Source organism: Microcaecilia unicolor, chromosome 1 (assembly GCF_901765095.1).
Source record: "Microcaecilia unicolor chromosome 1, aMicUni1.1, whole genome shotgun sequence".
Classification (NCBI taxonomy): Eukaryota; Metazoa; Chordata; class Amphibia; order Gymnophiona; family Siphonopidae; genus Microcaecilia; species Microcaecilia unicolor.
In genome coordinates, this window is record NC_044031.1 from 356226650 (window position 1) to 356245179 (window position 18530).

The 18530-nt window shown below is 45.8% G+C and overlaps 1 protein-coding gene across 1 annotated transcript in view; it reads left to right on the forward strand.

The window, feature by feature from the left end:
• LOC115480169 (tRNA (cytosine(34)-C(5))-methyltransferase-like) overlaps positions 1 to 18530 on the forward strand; it is a 70131-nt gene that overhangs the window by 25769 nt on the left and 25832 nt on the right. The window contains exons 3-4 of the mRNA XM_030218691.1: positions 1412 to 1516; positions 6256 to 6361. Of these exons, the coding sequence (XP_030074551.1) occupies positions 1412 to 1516; positions 6256 to 6361 (211 nt within the window). The remainder of the gene's footprint in view (positions 1 to 1411; positions 1517 to 6255; positions 6362 to 18530) is intronic.

An 18530-nucleotide genomic window follows, 5' to 3' on the forward strand; every position in this document is an offset into this window, starting at 1 on the left:
ATATTTAAGAAAATACCATGTGCCGGGTGATTATTATTGTGTCATTATTGTAAATATCAGATAACCTATATGCCCGAGGGGTATCGTTTGCCTATATTAAGCTTTTGAGCCGTCCCTTCACTTCTATTCGTCTTCTTTTGTAATCTTCAGCTTTAACACTGTCCTGCCAGACGCTCGGTTTTTATTTGTATACTAGCAGCAAGGGTTTTCTCTTTCTCTTGACTATTTTATTTTACTACTACTACTATTTAGCATTTTTATAGCGCTACAAGGTGTGCGCTGCACAAACATAGAAGAAAGTCCCTGCTCAAAGAGCTTACAATCTAATAGACAAAAATAAAGTAATCAAATCAATGTGTACAGGAAGGAGGAGAGGAGGGTAGGTGGAGGTGAGTGGTTACGATTCAAAAGCAATGTTAAAGAGGTGGGCTTTCAGTCTAGATTTAAAGGTGGTCAAGGATGGGGCAAGACGTAGAGGCTCAGGAAGTTTATTCCAGGCGTAGGGTGCAGCGAGACAGAAGGCGCAAAGTCTGGAGTTGGCAGTAGTGGAGAAGGGAACAGATAAGAAGGATTTATCCATGGAGCGGAGTGCACGACGGGAAGGGGTGTAGGGAAAGACGAGTGTGGAGAGATACTGGGGAGCAGCAGAGTGAGTACATTTATAGGTTAGTAGAAGAAGTTTGAACAGGATGCGAAAACGGATAGGGAGCCAGTGAAGTGACTTGAGGAGAGGGGTAGTTATGAGTAAAGCGACCCTGGCGGAAGACGAGACGGGCAAAGTCACTCTGTGTTTGGTGAGGTAACCTTGCTTCAATGCTGATGTCTTAGAAGTCACAGCTGCTGCTAGTATACAATTAAAAACAGGTCTTGTAGCAGTGAAGGGAGGGCTAGAGTCACCTAGCAAAGCAGTAAATTAGAACAGAGTGGCATTGAAAAGTTCTGAGGTTGATGTTGAACATTGTGCTTCTGGTAGCCGGATAAGTATCAAAGGGATTAGATACGAGTATTGAGTAGAATGAATGGTAGTATGAGTGATATAGCACTAGGCATGAAATAGTCAAATGCATTAGATAATATATGTAGGTTAATTTGAATAAACAATATATGAAAATAAATGCTTATGTACTGTTATTGGAGATAATACATTATGAGTATCCTGAAAACTTGATTAGCTGGGTATGCCCTGAGACACTATTAAACTAGTTCAATACATTTTGGTTTGCCAGTCAGTTGTAATTCATCCTATCAATCATATTGTATGATTGGTACCTCCTATTCCTTTTTTTTTTTTTTTTTTTTTTAGCGCGGTTTTTTGTGCTACACAGTTTTAGTGATAAAAATATTGCATTGAGCTCATTATGTTATTTTGTAAACCATTGATGTTTTAAAATATCATTTTACTTTTCCCTAGTCACGCCAAAGAAATTCTCCATTGTTTAAAGAACAAGTATTTCAAAGAACTTCAGAACCTGGAAGTGGATGGTCAGAAAGTAGAAGCACCTCAGCCACTGAGCTGGTAAGAACGTTTTGACATAAAATAGCCAATGGGAACAGAGAGAGGGTGACAGATAGGAAGATAAATAAGTGCAAGGAGGAGCAAACTTTAGCAGAGTGCATGCAAGGGTTGTCTTTGTATTTTTTTATTTTTTCCATGGGTGAGGTTCCAAACATGATTCAATGGGACAGAGTCAGCCTGAGTTCAGCCAAGGGGAAGTCTTGCCTCACTAGTTTGCTTTATTTTTTTGAATGTGTGGATAAACATGTGGGTAAAGGTGAACTGCTTGGTGTAGTTTATCTAGATTTTCAGAAAGCTTTTAACAAAGTTCCTCATGAGGCTCCTGAGAAAATTAAAAATTCATGGGATAGGAGGCAATGTCCTGTGGATTAGGAATTGGTTATTGGCCAAAAAACAGAGAGTAGGGTTAAATGGCCATTTTTCTCGATGGAGGATGTGAAAAGTGGAGTGCCACAGGAATCTCTACTGGGAGTTGTGCTATTTAACATATTTATAAATGATCTGAAAATCAGAAGGTCAAGCGAGGTGATTAGTTTTGTGTCATGTGCAGATTTATTCAAAGATGTCAAAACCCATGTGGATTGTGAAAAATTGTAGGAAGACCTTAGGGAACTAGAAGACTGGGCATCCATATGGCAGATCGGATTTAGTGTGGGCAAATACAAAGTGATGCACATTGGGAAGAATAATCCAAATCATAGTTACCTGATGTTGAGGTCCACCTTAGGAATCGGCACTCAAGAAAAAGACCTAGGTGACATAGTAGATAATATGTTGAAATCTTCTTTTGCTCAGTGTGGCAGCTCAAAAAAGCAAACAGGATGCTAGGAATTATTAGGAAAGGGATTCAAAATAAGACCAAGAATATGATAATGCCTCTGTATCATTGCATGGTGTGATTTCATCTTGAGTATTGTGTTCAAGAGATACAGAGATACAGCGGAATTAGAAAAGGTTCAAAGAAGAGCGACCAAAATGATAGAAGATGGAATTCCTCCCATATGTGGAAAGGCTAAGAAGATGGAACTCCTCCCATATGAGGAAAGGCTAAAGAGGTTAGGGCTCTTCAGCTTTGAAAAGAGACAGCTGAAGGGGGATATGATTGAGGTCTACAAAATCCTGAGTGGAGTAGAACAGGTAAAAGTGAGTCGACTATTTTTTTTTTTTTTGCTCTTTTTCAAAAAGTGCAAAGACTAGGGAATACTCAATGACATTACATGGAAATACTTTTAAAACAAATAGGAGCAAATATTTTTTCACTCAAAGAATAGTTGAGCTCTGGAACTCATTATCAGAGGATATTGTAACAGCAGCGTACCTGGGTTTAAAAAAGGTTTGGACAAGTTCTGGAGAAAAAGTCCATAGTCTGTTATTGAGACAGACATGGGGGAAGCCACTGCTTGCTCTTAGATTAGTAGCATGGAATGTTGCTATTAGTTGGGTTTCTGCCAGGTACTTGTGACGTGGATTGGCCACTCAGCATCAGTTCAACTGTTCTGCCCAAATGGGTTATTATCCCTTCCTACTAGCAGGTGGAGGTAAAGAAAAGACAGAATTCTACTATTGACATCAGCGGTCTAAGCTGTAGTGCCCCCTGGAAGATTGTAGTATTTTTATTTACCTTCAGCAGGCAATAGGTTGCTTTTTGGTTCCCCACTTTGCTGGTGTGGTTGAGCCTAAGGGCCGTTGTTTGGCTTATGGATTTGTTCTGTGCCCAGTGGAGCGTGGAGTTTGACTCCACAGTCCTCAGTTGGCACTTGATAGCTCTGGTTGCAGCTTTTCGCTCGGTCCCCATTCTCCGTCTTGCCCAGCACCCCTATGGGGTGGACCCCCCCACCCCAAAGGCTTGTCTACAATCCCAGGTTTGTGTTTTTTTATTTTTTGGTTTGGTTGTTTTTTGTTGTTTTTTTTTTTGAACCTCTCTGCATTTCCCTGTGTAGGAATAGAACTGATTTCTTTGTTTAAAAAAAAAAAAAAAGCACAGATGAGGTATTTCCACAATTAGCGCCCTAGGAGAGCCTAGAGCTGCCCGGACTTCGAGCTGAGGGAATTCTCTGAATCTCAGCAGGCTCCCACATGCCAGCTGCTGTGGCTTCTGAGAGGGCCGACTGCTGGTTCTGTTTGTTTATTTATTTATTGCACTTGTATCCCACATTTTCCCACCTATTTGCAGGCTCAATGTGGCTTACAAAGATCTGTTATGGCAGCGCCATAACAGGGAAGAAATACAATTGATGTAGCAAAGAGAAAGAAGAGGACAAGAGGATCTGGTTATGCAGCTGTACAGTGAGACATTTTGAATAAAGGAGTGTAAGGGTTGTGTTCGAGTAGTTATGGGTTCTCGTGGTAGGCTTCTATTGTATTCTATTGTAATGGGCCATTTTTTACTTCGGAAATGGCCCCGGGGGGGGGGGGGGGGTGCACTGGGATCCAGCTTTGCTTTTTCTTCTCCTGAGATATTGTGATCAGAGGTCATGATGTCTCTGGTGGCCGTTTTCTCTTCACACGTTTATTATGCAGCTGTTTTAACGCAGCAGGAACCTGTTCCTTCTACCTCCGGAGTTGGGGTGGTGGGGTGTTCTTGCTCCCTTCCCCCTTAGGCCCTTGTGCTGGGGTGGTCCCAGGGTAGGTTTTGGCTCTAGATCTTGGCTAGATGTTCAAGTGGGGCCTCTGTAGAGGGGCCACTCCGGGGGCAGATTGGCTCAGGGTGGAAAGCGTGCTTCCGGAGGCACTGATGCTTTCGGGGATAGGTGGAGGTTTTGAGGTCCTCTCACACTTCCTATTCCTCCGGATTCAGATGGGTTTTTTTTGGTAGTTTTAATAACACATGTTTGTGTTTGTTTATTGGCAGTTTTGTTTTTGAAGCCCCTGATGCAGCCCTGGTTAGGGCGAAATGATCTTGTTGGGCCTTTTCTATGATTTATGATTCATGATTCATATACGTGTGGTGAATACTTTTTATTTCTTCCCTTGTGATTTGCTCCTTTCTAAATATTGCAGAGCTTCTGCCCGTTTGTTTTCTTGGACCCACTTGTGCATTGTTACAGAATCATTCTGGGAGGTGTGGTGTTAAGAGTCATTATGCTGATTGAGTTTAATTATTAAGATTCACACTGAGAAGCTGGGGGACTGATCAATCAATTGGGGGTTGGGGTGCAAGGCTAAAGATTTATTTTGGCTGCTTAATACGATTATATCTGCCCTAGTCTTGTATGTTGCCAGTGGACAGTTCATTGGTGGTGTGAGAACAGGCTGGTTCGGTTCTTACTCATTCAACCTGCTACTAGTGCTACAGGAGCCAGAAGGTTTTGGAAGGGTAGGAAGTCTGTGTGATGTTGGGAAGGCAATTCTGGAGGCTTGGGGAGGCATGTTGAATATTACTGGCAGCAAATTTTGTTTAAATGAACAGTTATCTTACAGTGATCTTTACCTTCCCTTTATTCGTTGGTGCAGGAAAAATGTGCTTCATTTTCATCAGAGAAAAGTCAAATGGAAGAGACAGGTTTTTCAGTGCAGTTTTTCATATATGAAATTTTATCTCTTAACCTATGACATAAGTAATTTTTTATGATAAACTGACTTGGCCACTGTTTGGAAAACAGGATACTGGTCTAGATAGACCATTGTTCTGACCCAGTATGGCTACTCTTATGTTCTTATGTAAGTCTTCTGATGTATGTATTCACCTCTCTGCATGGGAGTTACTGTTTTTTCCTTTTAGTACCTCATGGACCAAATGAAAACTTAGCTCCACATATTGAAATGCGGAGCTCCATGTGATCTACTGTACTGTTTCTCAACTTTAAGTCAAGGACCCCTAAGTTGAACAAACTTCAACTGAGTATTCCCGAACTCCGATCAGCAGAGTTTGTGAAATGGCCATTGCAAAAACAGACATATACTAATAACAAAATCAAATATAAAATTACTTTTTTACCATTGTTTGGTTATTACTTTTCAAATTGTGTTGGACTAAATCTGGTTTCTGCTTTCCTCCATCTTCTCAACTTTTTTTTCTCTCTCCTGTTTACTTTTCAGCTTTTTTTTCAATTTACTTTTCTGTGTCTGTCTAGATTTAATTCACTTACTATCTAGTCTTCAATTTCACTCTTTTTACTGCATTAGCCTACAGCTTTCCATCTCTTTTCCTTACCCTGGCTCTTTTATTCCCCAGTCTTTCACTATACTCTCTCTCCCTTCTTTTTCACTCCCACACTTCCATCTAGCATCTCCTCTCTTTCCTTGCGCCTTCTGTTCAATCTCCCCAGGCTGCTGCTGTTGCTTCCCCAGACTGGCTGTGGCAACACAGCTTTCCACAATCGCATGACCCCAGTCTTCAAGTACACATTGTCGACTCTGCCAGACCCCTACCCCCTCTGATGTCAACTTTCTGTTCCAGGGTAGGGGGACTGGAAAAGCTAACAATGTACACTTGAAGACGATGGCTGTGTGACTACTGTAAGTTGGGGAAACAGCAGCAGTGGTGGGGGAGGCTGCAGAAGGGAGGCTAGAAATAGAACCACATAGGTTATCAAGACAAGCAGCATACCTGTTGAGAACCTATGGTGTACTGTGTCCTGACCACTCTTTTCATTGCCAGTACGTCAGTGATCTTTTCTGGCAAATAAAGCTGAACTTTGTGATTCTTCTATCGGCCTGTCATGTAGGTTGAATGGATCCCTATGTTTTTGCATGCTGTGATGTTTTCCTAATCATATATGTGTATGAATCTGTTTCAGGTATCCAGAAGAGCTGGCGTGGCATACTAACCTGAGTCGAAAAATTATTCGGAAGTCTCCAGAATTGGAAAAATTTCACCAGTTTCTTGTTAGTGAGACCGAGTCTGTAAGTTCTTGTTTTGTGTACTTAGTGGTTTTTTTTTTTTTCTTCAAGAATACAAAAGATAAATTTAACTTGGGGCTTGTTAGGGAAGACAGAGAAGAGATGTCAGTCCTCTTTGTCAAGGTCAGAAAAGGACTTCTTCCATATCATCATGCTGATCAATCCATAGACTGGTGGGTTGTGTCCATCTACCAGCAGGTGGAGATAGAGAGCAATCCTTTTGCCTCCCTATATGTGGTCATGTGCTGCCGGAAACTCCTCAGTATGTTCTCTATCTCAGCAGGTGGTGGTCACACACAGCAGCAGCTCTGGCTAGGTCTCCAAGCCTAATCTTTAGGTTTTGTTGAGTACCTGGGGTTAAGGGCTCTTATTGAGCAAGTGCAAACCTGGTGGTGCCAGGTCCCTCCTTTTCTCCCCCCTCCCGCTGGCTCCGTTAAAAAAAAAAAAAAAAAAAAAAATTTGGACATCCTTAAGGACGTTTATTTCAACGTTTGTTGCAGCTGCTCACTGGGACACCAGTTTGTTACAGCTCGGAGCGAGAAGCAGGTAATTTTACCTTTTTATAGCGGGTAGGGAGTTCCCCGTTCGGTCTCCACGTGGCTTATGGCATCGGAGGGCGAGGGCGTGAGGATTCGCTCCCCGGCCCGCTTGGGTGCGTCTAGCAGGGATGCGGGGATTTCAAAACCTGAATCGCCTTTGTTAAGCATCAGTTTGGAGTCCTGTCAGTGTCCCGGTTCTTCCTCCGGTGCGGCGGTTTTTCCCGCCATAAACGCCCATCCCCCGCTGCTCGCCCACTCCATGTTGGCCGGCCACTCTGCTCGGACGGCTTCTTCTTGGGCCGCCCTCGAGCTGGGAGGACGTTAATACTATGGTCGCCCTTGATTCGGGCGAAGGTAAGAAAGCGGCCAAAGTTAAGCGCCGTTCTTCCCGCGTGGCTCCTTCTCGAGTTTCGCCGCCGGACGCCATTTTGGATGCGCAGCACATTTCTCTCCCGCTCTTGCGAGCGCCGGTTGAGGGTGCGGCTAGGGCCGTGGCCCAAGCTGCAGAAGTGCACAGTTTGGGGGGATTCTCCCCTGAGTTCATTTTGCTGCTGCATCAGGCTTTTCTTATGCAAAACGCTGCCCCTGCCCCCTGTCTGATAAAGGGGTTTGAGGCCTCCGGAAGCAACGCCCTCGGGTGGAATTCCAGGCCCTAGAGGACTCTGTCTCCTCTGATGTAGATGAGGGCAGCGTATCTGAGTTCTCCCAACGGTCCTTTGGGGATTCCTTGGAGGAGACGGATTCCCGCTCGGATGGAGCGGATGACCCCTCTGCAGCGCGGATCTTTCGCTCAGAGGATTTGCCCAACCTGTTAGTGCAGGCCATGAGCATTTTGAAGACTTCCTCTCCGGAGGATGTCTCTCCTCAGCCTCTGTTGGCTCCGCCATTATGCTGGGGACGAAGCGCCCGCCCTAGAACCTTCCATGTGCATGAAGCCATGCGCACCTTGATTTCGGCTCAATGGCATGTCCCAGAAGCGAGCCTCAAAGTGGCTAGGGCTATGTCCGCCTCTATCCTCTGCCTGAAGGTGAACGGGAGGCCTTTCTTTGGCCTACCGTGGATTCTTTAATCACTGCGGTGACTAAGAAAACGGCGTTGCCGGTGGAAGGTGGCACGGCCCTAAAGGACGCCCAAGACAGAAGATTGGAGGCGGCCTTAAGGTCGTCCTTCGAGGCGGCTGCTTTAAGTTTGAAGGCCTCAGTTTGCAGCTCCTATGTGGCCAGGGCGTGCCTGACGATTGTGCAGCGGGCTTCCCCCTCGGATCCTTCCTTGAGGGCTGATTGGCCGGCCCTGGAATCGGGCTTGGCTTATTTGGCAGACTTGCTGTATGATGTCTTGAGAGCCTCAGCTAAAGGTATGGCTCAGACAGTCTCTGCGCGGGCGGTGGCTTTGGCTGAAGCATTGGTCTGCGGACCACGCCTCTAAGTCTCGCCTGGCTAAGTTGCCTTTTAAGGGCAAGCTGCTTTTTGGGGTCGAGCTGGACAAAATTGTGACCGATCTTGGCACGTCTAAGGGCAAGAGGTTACCAGAGGTCAGGGCTCGGGCCAGTGGTGCTCGCCCCAGTTCCTCCAAAGGACGGTTTCAGGAAGCCCGTCGGTATCGCCCGGGCAAGTCGGGCTCCTCTGCCCCCTCTTCCTTCAAGAGGAACTTCTCCCCAAGCAGCATTCCTTTCGCAGAGACCGCCGTCCCGGAGGTGCTTCCTCCGGTTCTCCCCAGGGTCTCGTACCCAATGACGGGGCCCTGGTCCATGGCCCAGTGCAGATTGGAGGACGCCTGTCCTCGTTTCTGGGCGAGTGGACTTCAGACGCTTGGGTGCTGGAAGTCATCAGAGACGGCTACAAGCTAGAGTTCTGCCGACCCTTAAGAGACGGCTTTGTACACTCTTCCTGCAAGTCTCCGGTCAAAGCTGTCGCAGTGCAGCAGACTTTGGACAATCTGATCCGCCTGGGTGCGGTCGTTCTGGTGCCAGAAGATCAGCTTGGCAAGGGACGTTACTCCATTTACTTTGTGGTACCAAATAAAAGAGGTTCTGTTCGGCCTATCCTCGACCTCAAAGGGGTCAATCGGGCCTTGAAAGTTCGGCACTTTCCGAATGGAGACTCTCCGCTCTGTTATAGCGGCAGTGAAGGCAGGGGAGTTCCTGGCATCCTTGGACATCAAGGAAGCTTACCTGCATATTCTCATCTGTCCTCCTCATCAACGCTTTCTGCGTTTTGCAGTCCTGGGCCGACACTTCCAGTTCAGAGCCCTCCCGTTCGGGTTGGCTACTGCTCTGCGGACCTTCTCCAAAGTAATGGTGGTCATCGCGGCCTTCCTACGAAAGGAAGGAGTACAAGTCCATCCTTATCTGGATGACTGGTTGATCCGAGCCCCCTCTTATGCAGAGTGCGGCAGAGCTGTAGACCGGTGATTGCTCTTCTGAGCTCCCTGGGGTGGATAATCAACTGGGAGAAAAGCCAGCTACGCCCTACTCAGTCCCTGGAATATCTGGGAGTTCGTTTCGACACCCAAGTGGGCAGAGTGTTCCTGCCAGACAATCGAATTGTTAAGCTTCAGGCTCAGGTGGACCAGTTCCTAGTAGCCTCTCCTCTTCGGGCTTGGGACTATGTGCAGCTGTTGGGCTCTATGACGGCCACGATGGAAGTAGTGCCCTGGGCCAGGGCTCATATGAGACCACTACAACTCTCTCTGCTGCAGCGCTGGGCTCCAGTGTCGGAGGATTACGCTGTGCGCCTTCCCTTGGATCTAGCGGTGCGCAAGGCGCTGAGCTGGTGGCTGAGGACAGACAAGTTGTCCGCAGGGATGCCTCTTTTGACCCTGGAGTGGGTTGTCGTCACGACGGACGCCTCTTTGACGGGCTGGGGAGCCCATTGCTTGGGAAGGACAGCGCAGGGGCTCTGGTCTCCTGCAGAGGCAAAGTGGTCTATCAACCTCCTGGAACTCAGAGCCATTCGGTTGGCGCTTTTGGAGTTTCTCCCGGTACTGGCGTTGAAGCCAGTACGGGTTCTGTCGGACAATGCCACGGCTGTGGCCTATGTCAATCGCCAGGGAGGTACCAAGAGCGCCCCTCTAGCCAAGGAGGCCATGAATCTATGCCAGTGGGAGGAAGCGAACCTGGAACAGCTGTCGGCGGCCCACATTGCTGGAGTCATGAATGTCAAGGCGGACTTTCTCAGTCGCCATACCTTGGATCCCGGAGAGTGGCAGCTATCGGCTCAGGCGTTCTTGGGCATCACGAAGCGCTGGGGCCAGCCGAGCCTAGATCTGATGGCGTCATCGGCCAATTGCCAAGTGCCGCGCTTTTTCAGCAGAGGACGGGACCCTCGATCTCTGGGAGTAGATGCTGTTCTCCAACAGTGGCCGACACAGGAGCTTCTCTATGTGTTCCCGCCCTGGCCCATGTTGGGCAGGGTGCTAGACCGGGTGGCAAAGCATCCGGGCCGGGTAATCCTGGTGGGTCCGGACTGGCCCAGACGTCCCTGGTATGCGGACTTGATCAGGCTCTCAGTGGACGGACCTCTGCGACTGCCAGCGGAGCAGGGCCTGTTGCATCAGGGTCCCGTGGTGATGGAGGATCCCTCCCCCCTTTGGTCTTACGGCCTGGCTATTGAGCGGCAGCGTCTGAGGAAGAAAGGCTTCTCAGACAAGGTCATCGCCACTATGCTGAGAGCGAGGAAGCGCTCTACTTCTACTGCTTACGCCAGGGTTTGGCGTACCTTTGCATCGTGGTGTGAGGCAGGCTCCCTTTCTTCCTTCACTGCGCCAATTTCTTCAGTGTTGGCGTTCCTGCAAGAAGGTCTGGAGAAAGGCCTGTCGCTTAGTTCCCTTAAAGTCCAGGTAGCGGCTCTGGCTTGCTTCAGGGGCCGCCTGAAGGGTGCTTCCCTGGCTTTGCTGCCAGATGTGGTGCACTTTCTCAAGGGAGTTAATCACCTGCGCCCTCCTCTGCACTCAGTGGTACCTGCGTGGAATCTCAGTCTGGTGCTAAGAGCCTTGCAGAAGCCGCCTTTTGAACCCTTGTCGAGGGCATCTCTGAAAGACCTGACGTTGAAAGCAGTCTTTTTGGTGGCTATCACTTCAGCCAGAAGAGTTTCCGAGCTCCAGGCGCTGTCATGTCGAGAGCCCTTTCTGCAGTTCACTGAGGCAGGAGTGTCTATTCGCACAGTGCCTTCCTTCCTGCCCAAGATTGTTTCTCGCTTCCATGTGAATCAGCAGCTCTGTCTCCCATCCTTTTGTAGGGAGGACTACCCAGAGGAGTACTCTGCTCTCAAATATCTAGATGTGAGACGAGTCATCATCAGATACTTGGAAGTGACCAATGATTTCCGGAAGTCGGATCATCTGTTTGTCCTGTTTGCAGGTCCTCGTAAGGGTCTGCAGGCTGCTAAGCCTACAGTGGCAAGATGGGTCAAGGAAGCCATTGCAGCGGCTTATGTGGCCACGGGGAAGGTGCCGCCTATCCGGCTGAAGGCTCACTCCACTAGATCTCAGGCGGCCTCGATGGCGGAGGCCGGGTCCGTCTCCTTGGAAGAGATTTGCAAGGCGGCAACTTGGGCATCGGCTCATACCTTCTCCAGGCATTACCGCTTGACTGTGGCTGCTCGGGCGGAGGCCCGGTTTGGAGCTTCAGTGTTGCGGTCAGGGATTTCTATGTCCCGCCCTGGGTGAGTACTGCTTCGGTACATCCCACCAGTCTATGGATTGATCAGCATGATGATATGGAAGGTAAAATTATGTATCATATCTGATAATTTTCTTTCCATTAATCATAGCTGATGAATCCATAGCCCCTCCCAGATATCTGTACTGTTTTTATTCTGGTTGCATTTCAGGTTCAAGTTTAGTCTTCAGTTCCTGTTCAGGAGGACTTCATGCAGGATTGAGTTAACTGCTGCTTGAACTGATAGGTAAGCTTCCTTATTGACTTCTGTTGCTTGCGCCACGTACCGGCGCTTAGCCTTTCGTATCTGTCTTTCTAACACTACAAGGGTCTGCGCGTGTCTTTTTCTCCTAGCTGATACATAGGCTATCAAATCACCCCTTAATACTGCCTTACCCGCTCTTCGCTGCTCTCATTCTCGATCGCCCTCGGTGTGGAGCCGCGGGACTCAGCGAGAGTCAGCGGGGATCAGCGGGCGCTCCACATGTGGGAAACCAGCGTCGTCTACCTCTCCCAGCTCAGACGTCCCATCGGTGTTTTCTCCCTCTTTGGTCGCCTTCGGTTTGTCGCCGCCTGTTGCCTAGGCATCGGGGAGTCAAGACAGTATCGAGCAGGACAGTCGCCAGTGCTCCCTTCGGCACCACGTCGTCGGTGCGGGGAGGTCGTCTGGGGAGATGGGTCGGGCAGAGAAATCTTGCCGTTTTTCCCAGGTTCCGGGTCAATCGAGTCTCCGCGATCCACTAGACCACCAATCAGCTTCAATTTGCCACTAACTTTGTAGGTTCCTAGTAAATGCTCAGTTCAGGTCTTTAGCCCCACAGTCTGTAAAGCTAAAAGCAAATAACAGCTTCCTGGAAATTTTGGCAGGACCAGTTACACCAGCTCTGTACTATGGGCTCCGGATAGGAAATCTCACACTAGAAAGCCATGCGAAAAATACAACAAAGAAAATGTTCCATTCAATGTGGAAGAACAACAAAGAGAATCCAAATCTCCCGCAAAGAAACACAAGAAAAAAAACAACAGAACAAGCGGAAGAAATCCAGAAAGACCAAACTGAAACCACAGATGGTAAGAGCACCAAAAAGGTTTATTGGGACCCTAAATGGTCTGTGTTTCGGCCAAAAAGGCCTTCTTCAGGGGTCTAAAACAAAATAAAATACAACATATATAGAAATATATTCCATGTAAAATGCTGTATGTAATATATAATAGTCAACAATCAAGAGTGGAGGAGATTGTTGATGATTTAAGAAATTTAGAAGGAGATTTTCCTTAAGTTTGTTTATAATTTGTAATATATAATAGTGACATTAAGACAATAAAAATATTTTAAAACATATATAGTATCAAAAAACCATTATACAAATATATAGTAAAAGCATATGAAACTATACGTGACATGAGGGTACAACATTTAAAATAATCTGAATAGCAATGAAAACAGATTTGCATAATAAAGGCAAAGAGGCTTATAGACATGATAATGTTACAGTCAAACACTTGTACATACTGAGACGTATATGGAAATTAAAAAATTTAAATGAAAAACTGCAAATATGAAAATGTCGGTTCATCCTAAAAATGTAGACTGAATATGAAAATAAAAATTGAAAGGTAAAGCGGATACATGAAAAATAATGTTACACTTAAGTGATAAATAGTAACAACAGATACATTAACATTGCAAAGATATTCAAAATATGTCATACCTTCAAATTTTTTTTTTAAGTTATTTTTATTGAAATTTTATAATGCAAAACAAACCACATCTATAACTTTTCATACATCATTCAAATGCGTAGCTTAACATTGTTTTGATAGCTCAGTCATATACCCCCCTCCCACCCCCCCGTCCCTCTAGCACTATGGTAATGATATTAGCCCTTCTCTTACAAGTTCATATGGTCGCCACACTTTCTGAAAGATCGTGACCTGTCCCCTTCTCATGGCCGTTAGTTTTGACATCTGATAAATAAAGTCCACTTTACGAGCTACCATCTGTAGTGCTGGTGTTTCTTTCTGCTTCCACGCCCGGGCCAGTGCAATTTTTGCTGCCACAAAGCATTGGATAGCCAGTTTGTGCAAGTGTGCCTGCATTTTCGGGGGTCTGAGATGAAGCAGGCAGTATTCTGCCCGGCCTGGGTACTCCACCTTAATTATCGTATAGACGATTAGTAGTACCTGGGCCCAATACTCTTGAACCTTTCGACAATCCCACCAGACCTGCATAAATGTCCCTTGTGCCCCGCATTCTTGCCAGCACTCTGCTGATATGTGAGGGTATATCCGTTTAAGTTTATCCGGCATATAATACCACCAGTATAAAATTTTATACCCAATCTCAATTAGTGGTTGTGCAATTGATGGTTTCAACAAGAATCTATAGATATGCATCCAGTCGTCTGGTGGGAAAGTTTTATGCAACTTCCGCTCCCACCTAGCCACATAGTGATCCTGCGGGGATGTAAACAGGAGCAGTGCTCTGTATTTATTTATTTTATTTATTTATTGCATTTGTACCCCACATTATCCCACCTTTTTGCAGGCTCAATGTGGCTTACAGGGTGTTAATATGGTATAGTCATTACATAATCTTAGATACAGTCGGTAATAAACTGGAGGTAGAAGAGGAATTAGTTAGAAGGTATTAGGTAAGGTCGTGTTAGAGGTGTTTTAAAGCGTTTGGGTGGTATACGGAGTAGTTTGTTTCATCAAGGATTATTTTTGTAGGCCTTGTTGAAGAGAAATGTCTTCAAAGATTTGCGAAAGCTGGTTAAGTTGTCCGTGGTTTTCAGGGTCATGGGTAGTGCGTTCCATAGCTGTGTGCTTTTGTACGCAAAGGTAGTAGCGTATGCCTGTTTGTATTTAATTCCTTTACAGCTGGGGAAGTTCAAATTGAGGAACTTGCTGGCTGATCTTCTGGCATTTCTGGGTGGTAAGTCTATTAGGTTCAGCATGTAGAGTGGGGCCTCTGCGTGAATGATTTTGTATACGGTCGTGCAGATCTTGAACTCAATTCGTTCCTTGAGCGGGAGCCAGTGCAGTTTCTCTCTTAGGTGCTTTGCGCTTTCGTATTTGGTTTTTCCAAAAATGAGACGGGCTGCGGTGTTCTGGGCTGTTTGGAGTTTTTTAATGGTCTGTTCTTTGCATCCTACGTACAGAGCGTTGCAATAGTCCAGGTGACTTATCACTAGTGATTGTACTAGGGGCGGAAGACGTATCTAGGGGGAAAGGTTTTATTCTTTTGAGTTTCCACATCGAGTAGAACATTTTTTTCGTTGTGTTCTTCACGTGGGTGTCAAGTGTGAGGTTTCGATCAATAGTGACTCCCAGAATTTTCAGATTTTCTGAGATGGGGAGTGTGCAGTAAGGTGTGGTTATGGTAGGGTGGTTGCTTGTGTTGTATTGGAAAGTGAGAACCAGACATTGAGTTTTTTCCGCGTTCAGTTTTAACTTGAATGAGTCCGCCCAAGAGTGCATGATTTGGAGGCTTTGATTGATCTCGTTGGTTATTTCGTTTAGGTTACTTTTGAACGGGATGTGGATCGTAACATCGTCCGCATATATGTAGGGGTTAAGGTTCTGATTGGCTAGTAGTTTGGCTAGTGGTATCATCATCAGGTTGAAAATAGTTGGTGAGAGGGGGGATCCCTGAGGAACTCCACATTCTGGTGTCCAGGGCGGTGATCTGTCATTGTTCGTTGTTACTTGGTAGGACCTGGTGATGAGGAAGCCTTTGATCCAGTTGAGAACTGGGCCTCCGATTCCAAAACATTCTAACAGGTGTAGTAATATTCCATGGTCTACCATGTCGAAAGCACTAGACATGTCGAATTGTAGTACGAGTATGTTTTTACCGGTTGCAATTGTTTTTTTGAATGAATTCATTGCAGACACAAGTACAGTTTCAGTACTATGATTTGATCTAAATCCTGATTGAGACTCATGTAGAATTGAGTGTTTGGTTAGGTATTCCGTGAGTTGTTTCGTCACTATGCCCTCCATCAGTTTTGTTATGAGCGGGATGGAAGCAACTGGTCGGTAGTTTGTTAGGTCCATTGTGCTTTTCTTGGCATCTTTTGGCAGTGGTGTGAGAAGGATATTTCCTTTGTCCGTAGGGAAGAGACCATTTAGGAGTCTGTAATTTACTTGGTTCGTGAGGTCTTTTTTGAATTGTTTTGGGGCAGCTTTTAATAGGCTAATCGGGCAGATGTCAAGTTTGCATTGAGATTTGGCATATTTTCTGAGCCAGTGTGTGAGTTCGTAATCAAGTCAAAGTTGGTCCATGATCTGTCTGCTGGATATTCCCCAGGTTTCCGGTCTAGGCATTCAAGGATGCTTGTATACTCAGTGGTAGTGATTGGTATCATGCGTCGGAGTTTTATGATTTTTTCCTTATCAATAGAAATCAAACAAAATAAAACATGGAAAAGAAAATAAGATGATACACTGTCAGCTAGCACATTTGCTTATTTCCGATCTGACGAAGAAGGGCAACCTTCGAAAGCTAATCAAGAAATGTATTAAGTTATGTCCAATAAAAAAGGTATCATCTTATTTTCTTTTCCATGTTTTATTTTGTTTGATTTCTATTGATAACCTTAAGAGTGGACTAACACGGCTACCACACTCCTCTACTTAAGATGATTTTTTCCTTAGTTCGCTAGGTTAATTGCCGATGGGGTTTCTGTACTAATATAGTCTATATAGTCTAGTTACACTTCCTCTCCCCCCTCCCCTTCTAATTGCTCTCTCTAAAACTGTTTCCGCCAGGTCCAGTTCCTCCCCAGCACGTCGGCAGAGGAAATTTCTTAAGCAGTGATAGTATACCAAATCTCTCTCCAGACTATACGCTTCTTGCAGCTCCACAAAATCCTTTACCTCCCCCTGCTCCCACATCTGCCCCAGCCTATAGAGCCCCTTGTGTGCCCATCCCTGGTATACTCTCTCAGACTCTTCCAGCGGGAACGCCAGTGCTCCACAACTAGCCATTTGTAAAAAAAAATACTTCCTATCCGGGAATACCCTTCTTCTCAACTGCAACCAGGTGGACAATAGATGACTTAATCCCGCCGGGCCACAATCCAGAGGGTCCCCCAAGTATCGCGTACCCATCCATGCTCTCTCCCAGTGTAGCCATTTCTTGTTATTCTCCGGGTACCAATCTGCCAGTATCCTCAGCTGTGCTGCTTGATAGTATAAATAGAAGTTTGGGACTCCCATACCTCCCCTGAGTGGTGTTTGAAACATCATTGACCTACACACTCTCGGCGGTCTTTTCCACCATATGTATGCAAACATTTTCCTATTCAGCTGCTGAAAAAAGGAGCGCGGGATCAGTATCGGCAAAGCCACGAATAAATACAATAATTTAGGCAGAAGCATCATTTTTATGGCATGTACTCTCCCCAGCCATGACAGTGTCAAGCCCTCCCACCTATCCAGTTCCTCAAACAGCTCCTTTAGCTTTCTGGGGTAGTTCGTCTGAAACATAGTCTCTATCTTATTAGTAATCTGTATGCCCAGATATTGAATGGATTTCTCGGCCCACACAAAGGGATAGGTCCTCTGCAGCATCCTTGCCTCCAGTAATGATGTTGTAAGGTTAAGTATTTCTGATTTATTGACATTAATTTTAAAACCGGACAATTGTCCATACTGAGATATGACATCTATTACTCGATTTAAAGATTGTCGGGGATGTGCTAGAGTCAATAAGATATCGTCTGCAAAGAGCATAATCTTATGCTCTCACTTACCCCTTACCACCCCTCTTATCTCGACATGCTCCCGAATCATCTTGGCCAGCGGCTCGATCGAGAGCGCAAACAATAATGGAGAGATCGCACAGCCTTGCCTTGTGCCCCTACCTAGGCCTATTGGTTTGGAAAGTGAGCCATTTATCTTAATCGCTGCCATTGGCTTGGTATAGAGCAGTTGAAGCCAGGCCAAAAATTTTCCCCTTATTCCTATCTGTTTTAGTACTGCTAACAAGAACGGCCATTCTACTCGGTCAAACGCCTTCTCTGTGTCCACCGAGAGCAGGATCACAGGCGTATCTTCATCCCTAACTTGCTGGATAATATACATTAGACATCACCTAGCCCAACCCTCCCTCATCCTTTCAGACTGTCACTGAAATACTTTGATGTTTCACTTATATATGCTGTTACTTATCAAAGTTTGCTTATTTCTGATCTGACAAAGCTAATAAAAAAATGTATTAAGTTATTTAGTCCAATAAAAAAGGTATCATCTTCTTTTCTTTCTATGTTTTATTTTATTCTATTTCTATTGACTGAGTGGACTAACACAGCTACCACATCTCTCTACACATTTGGAAAAATGTTTGCATCAGCAAGGAGCATAAATGGAGTAATACTGAGCACGTGCTAGGAGTCCTGGCATTGGTGGCTGGAGACATGTCACTGACTTTGTCTTTACTGCAGCAGCACAAGGAGGAGGGAAGTGGATTGAGTAGCAAATTTCTTTGGTTGATGGTGGTTTGGTATCCCTACCAGCCATTCAACAGGTGCTACGTGTTTGGAGGAGGCCTGTGCCCGAATTGGGGGGGGGGGGGGGTCCAGGCTCCCAAGGCTCCCCCCTCCCATAATTGTGCCACTGACAAAGAGTGAGTCTCATTTTGTGTATGTTGGCTCTCAGTAGCCATTCCCAGTAATGCTGACTTATAATACAGCAGCAGAATAAAGTAAAATTGCCTGAATAGCCATGGGCTGCTCATTATCCTCTTTCACTCTGTTTGCCACCTTGTTAGCCATCATATGCTTCAAACAGTCAGTTGGAGGGAACTCAAGCATCTTGTAAGCATACACACATCTACTTGCTGGTTTAATTTCTGAAATTTTCAGTAAAGAACTTTGTTTTGGGGGTAGAGGGCGGAGTTCATAGCGTGCGGTTATGAGTGAGTGTGTGAGAACTTGCTTGGAAAGTTAAAAAGAAAAGGAGAGACTTA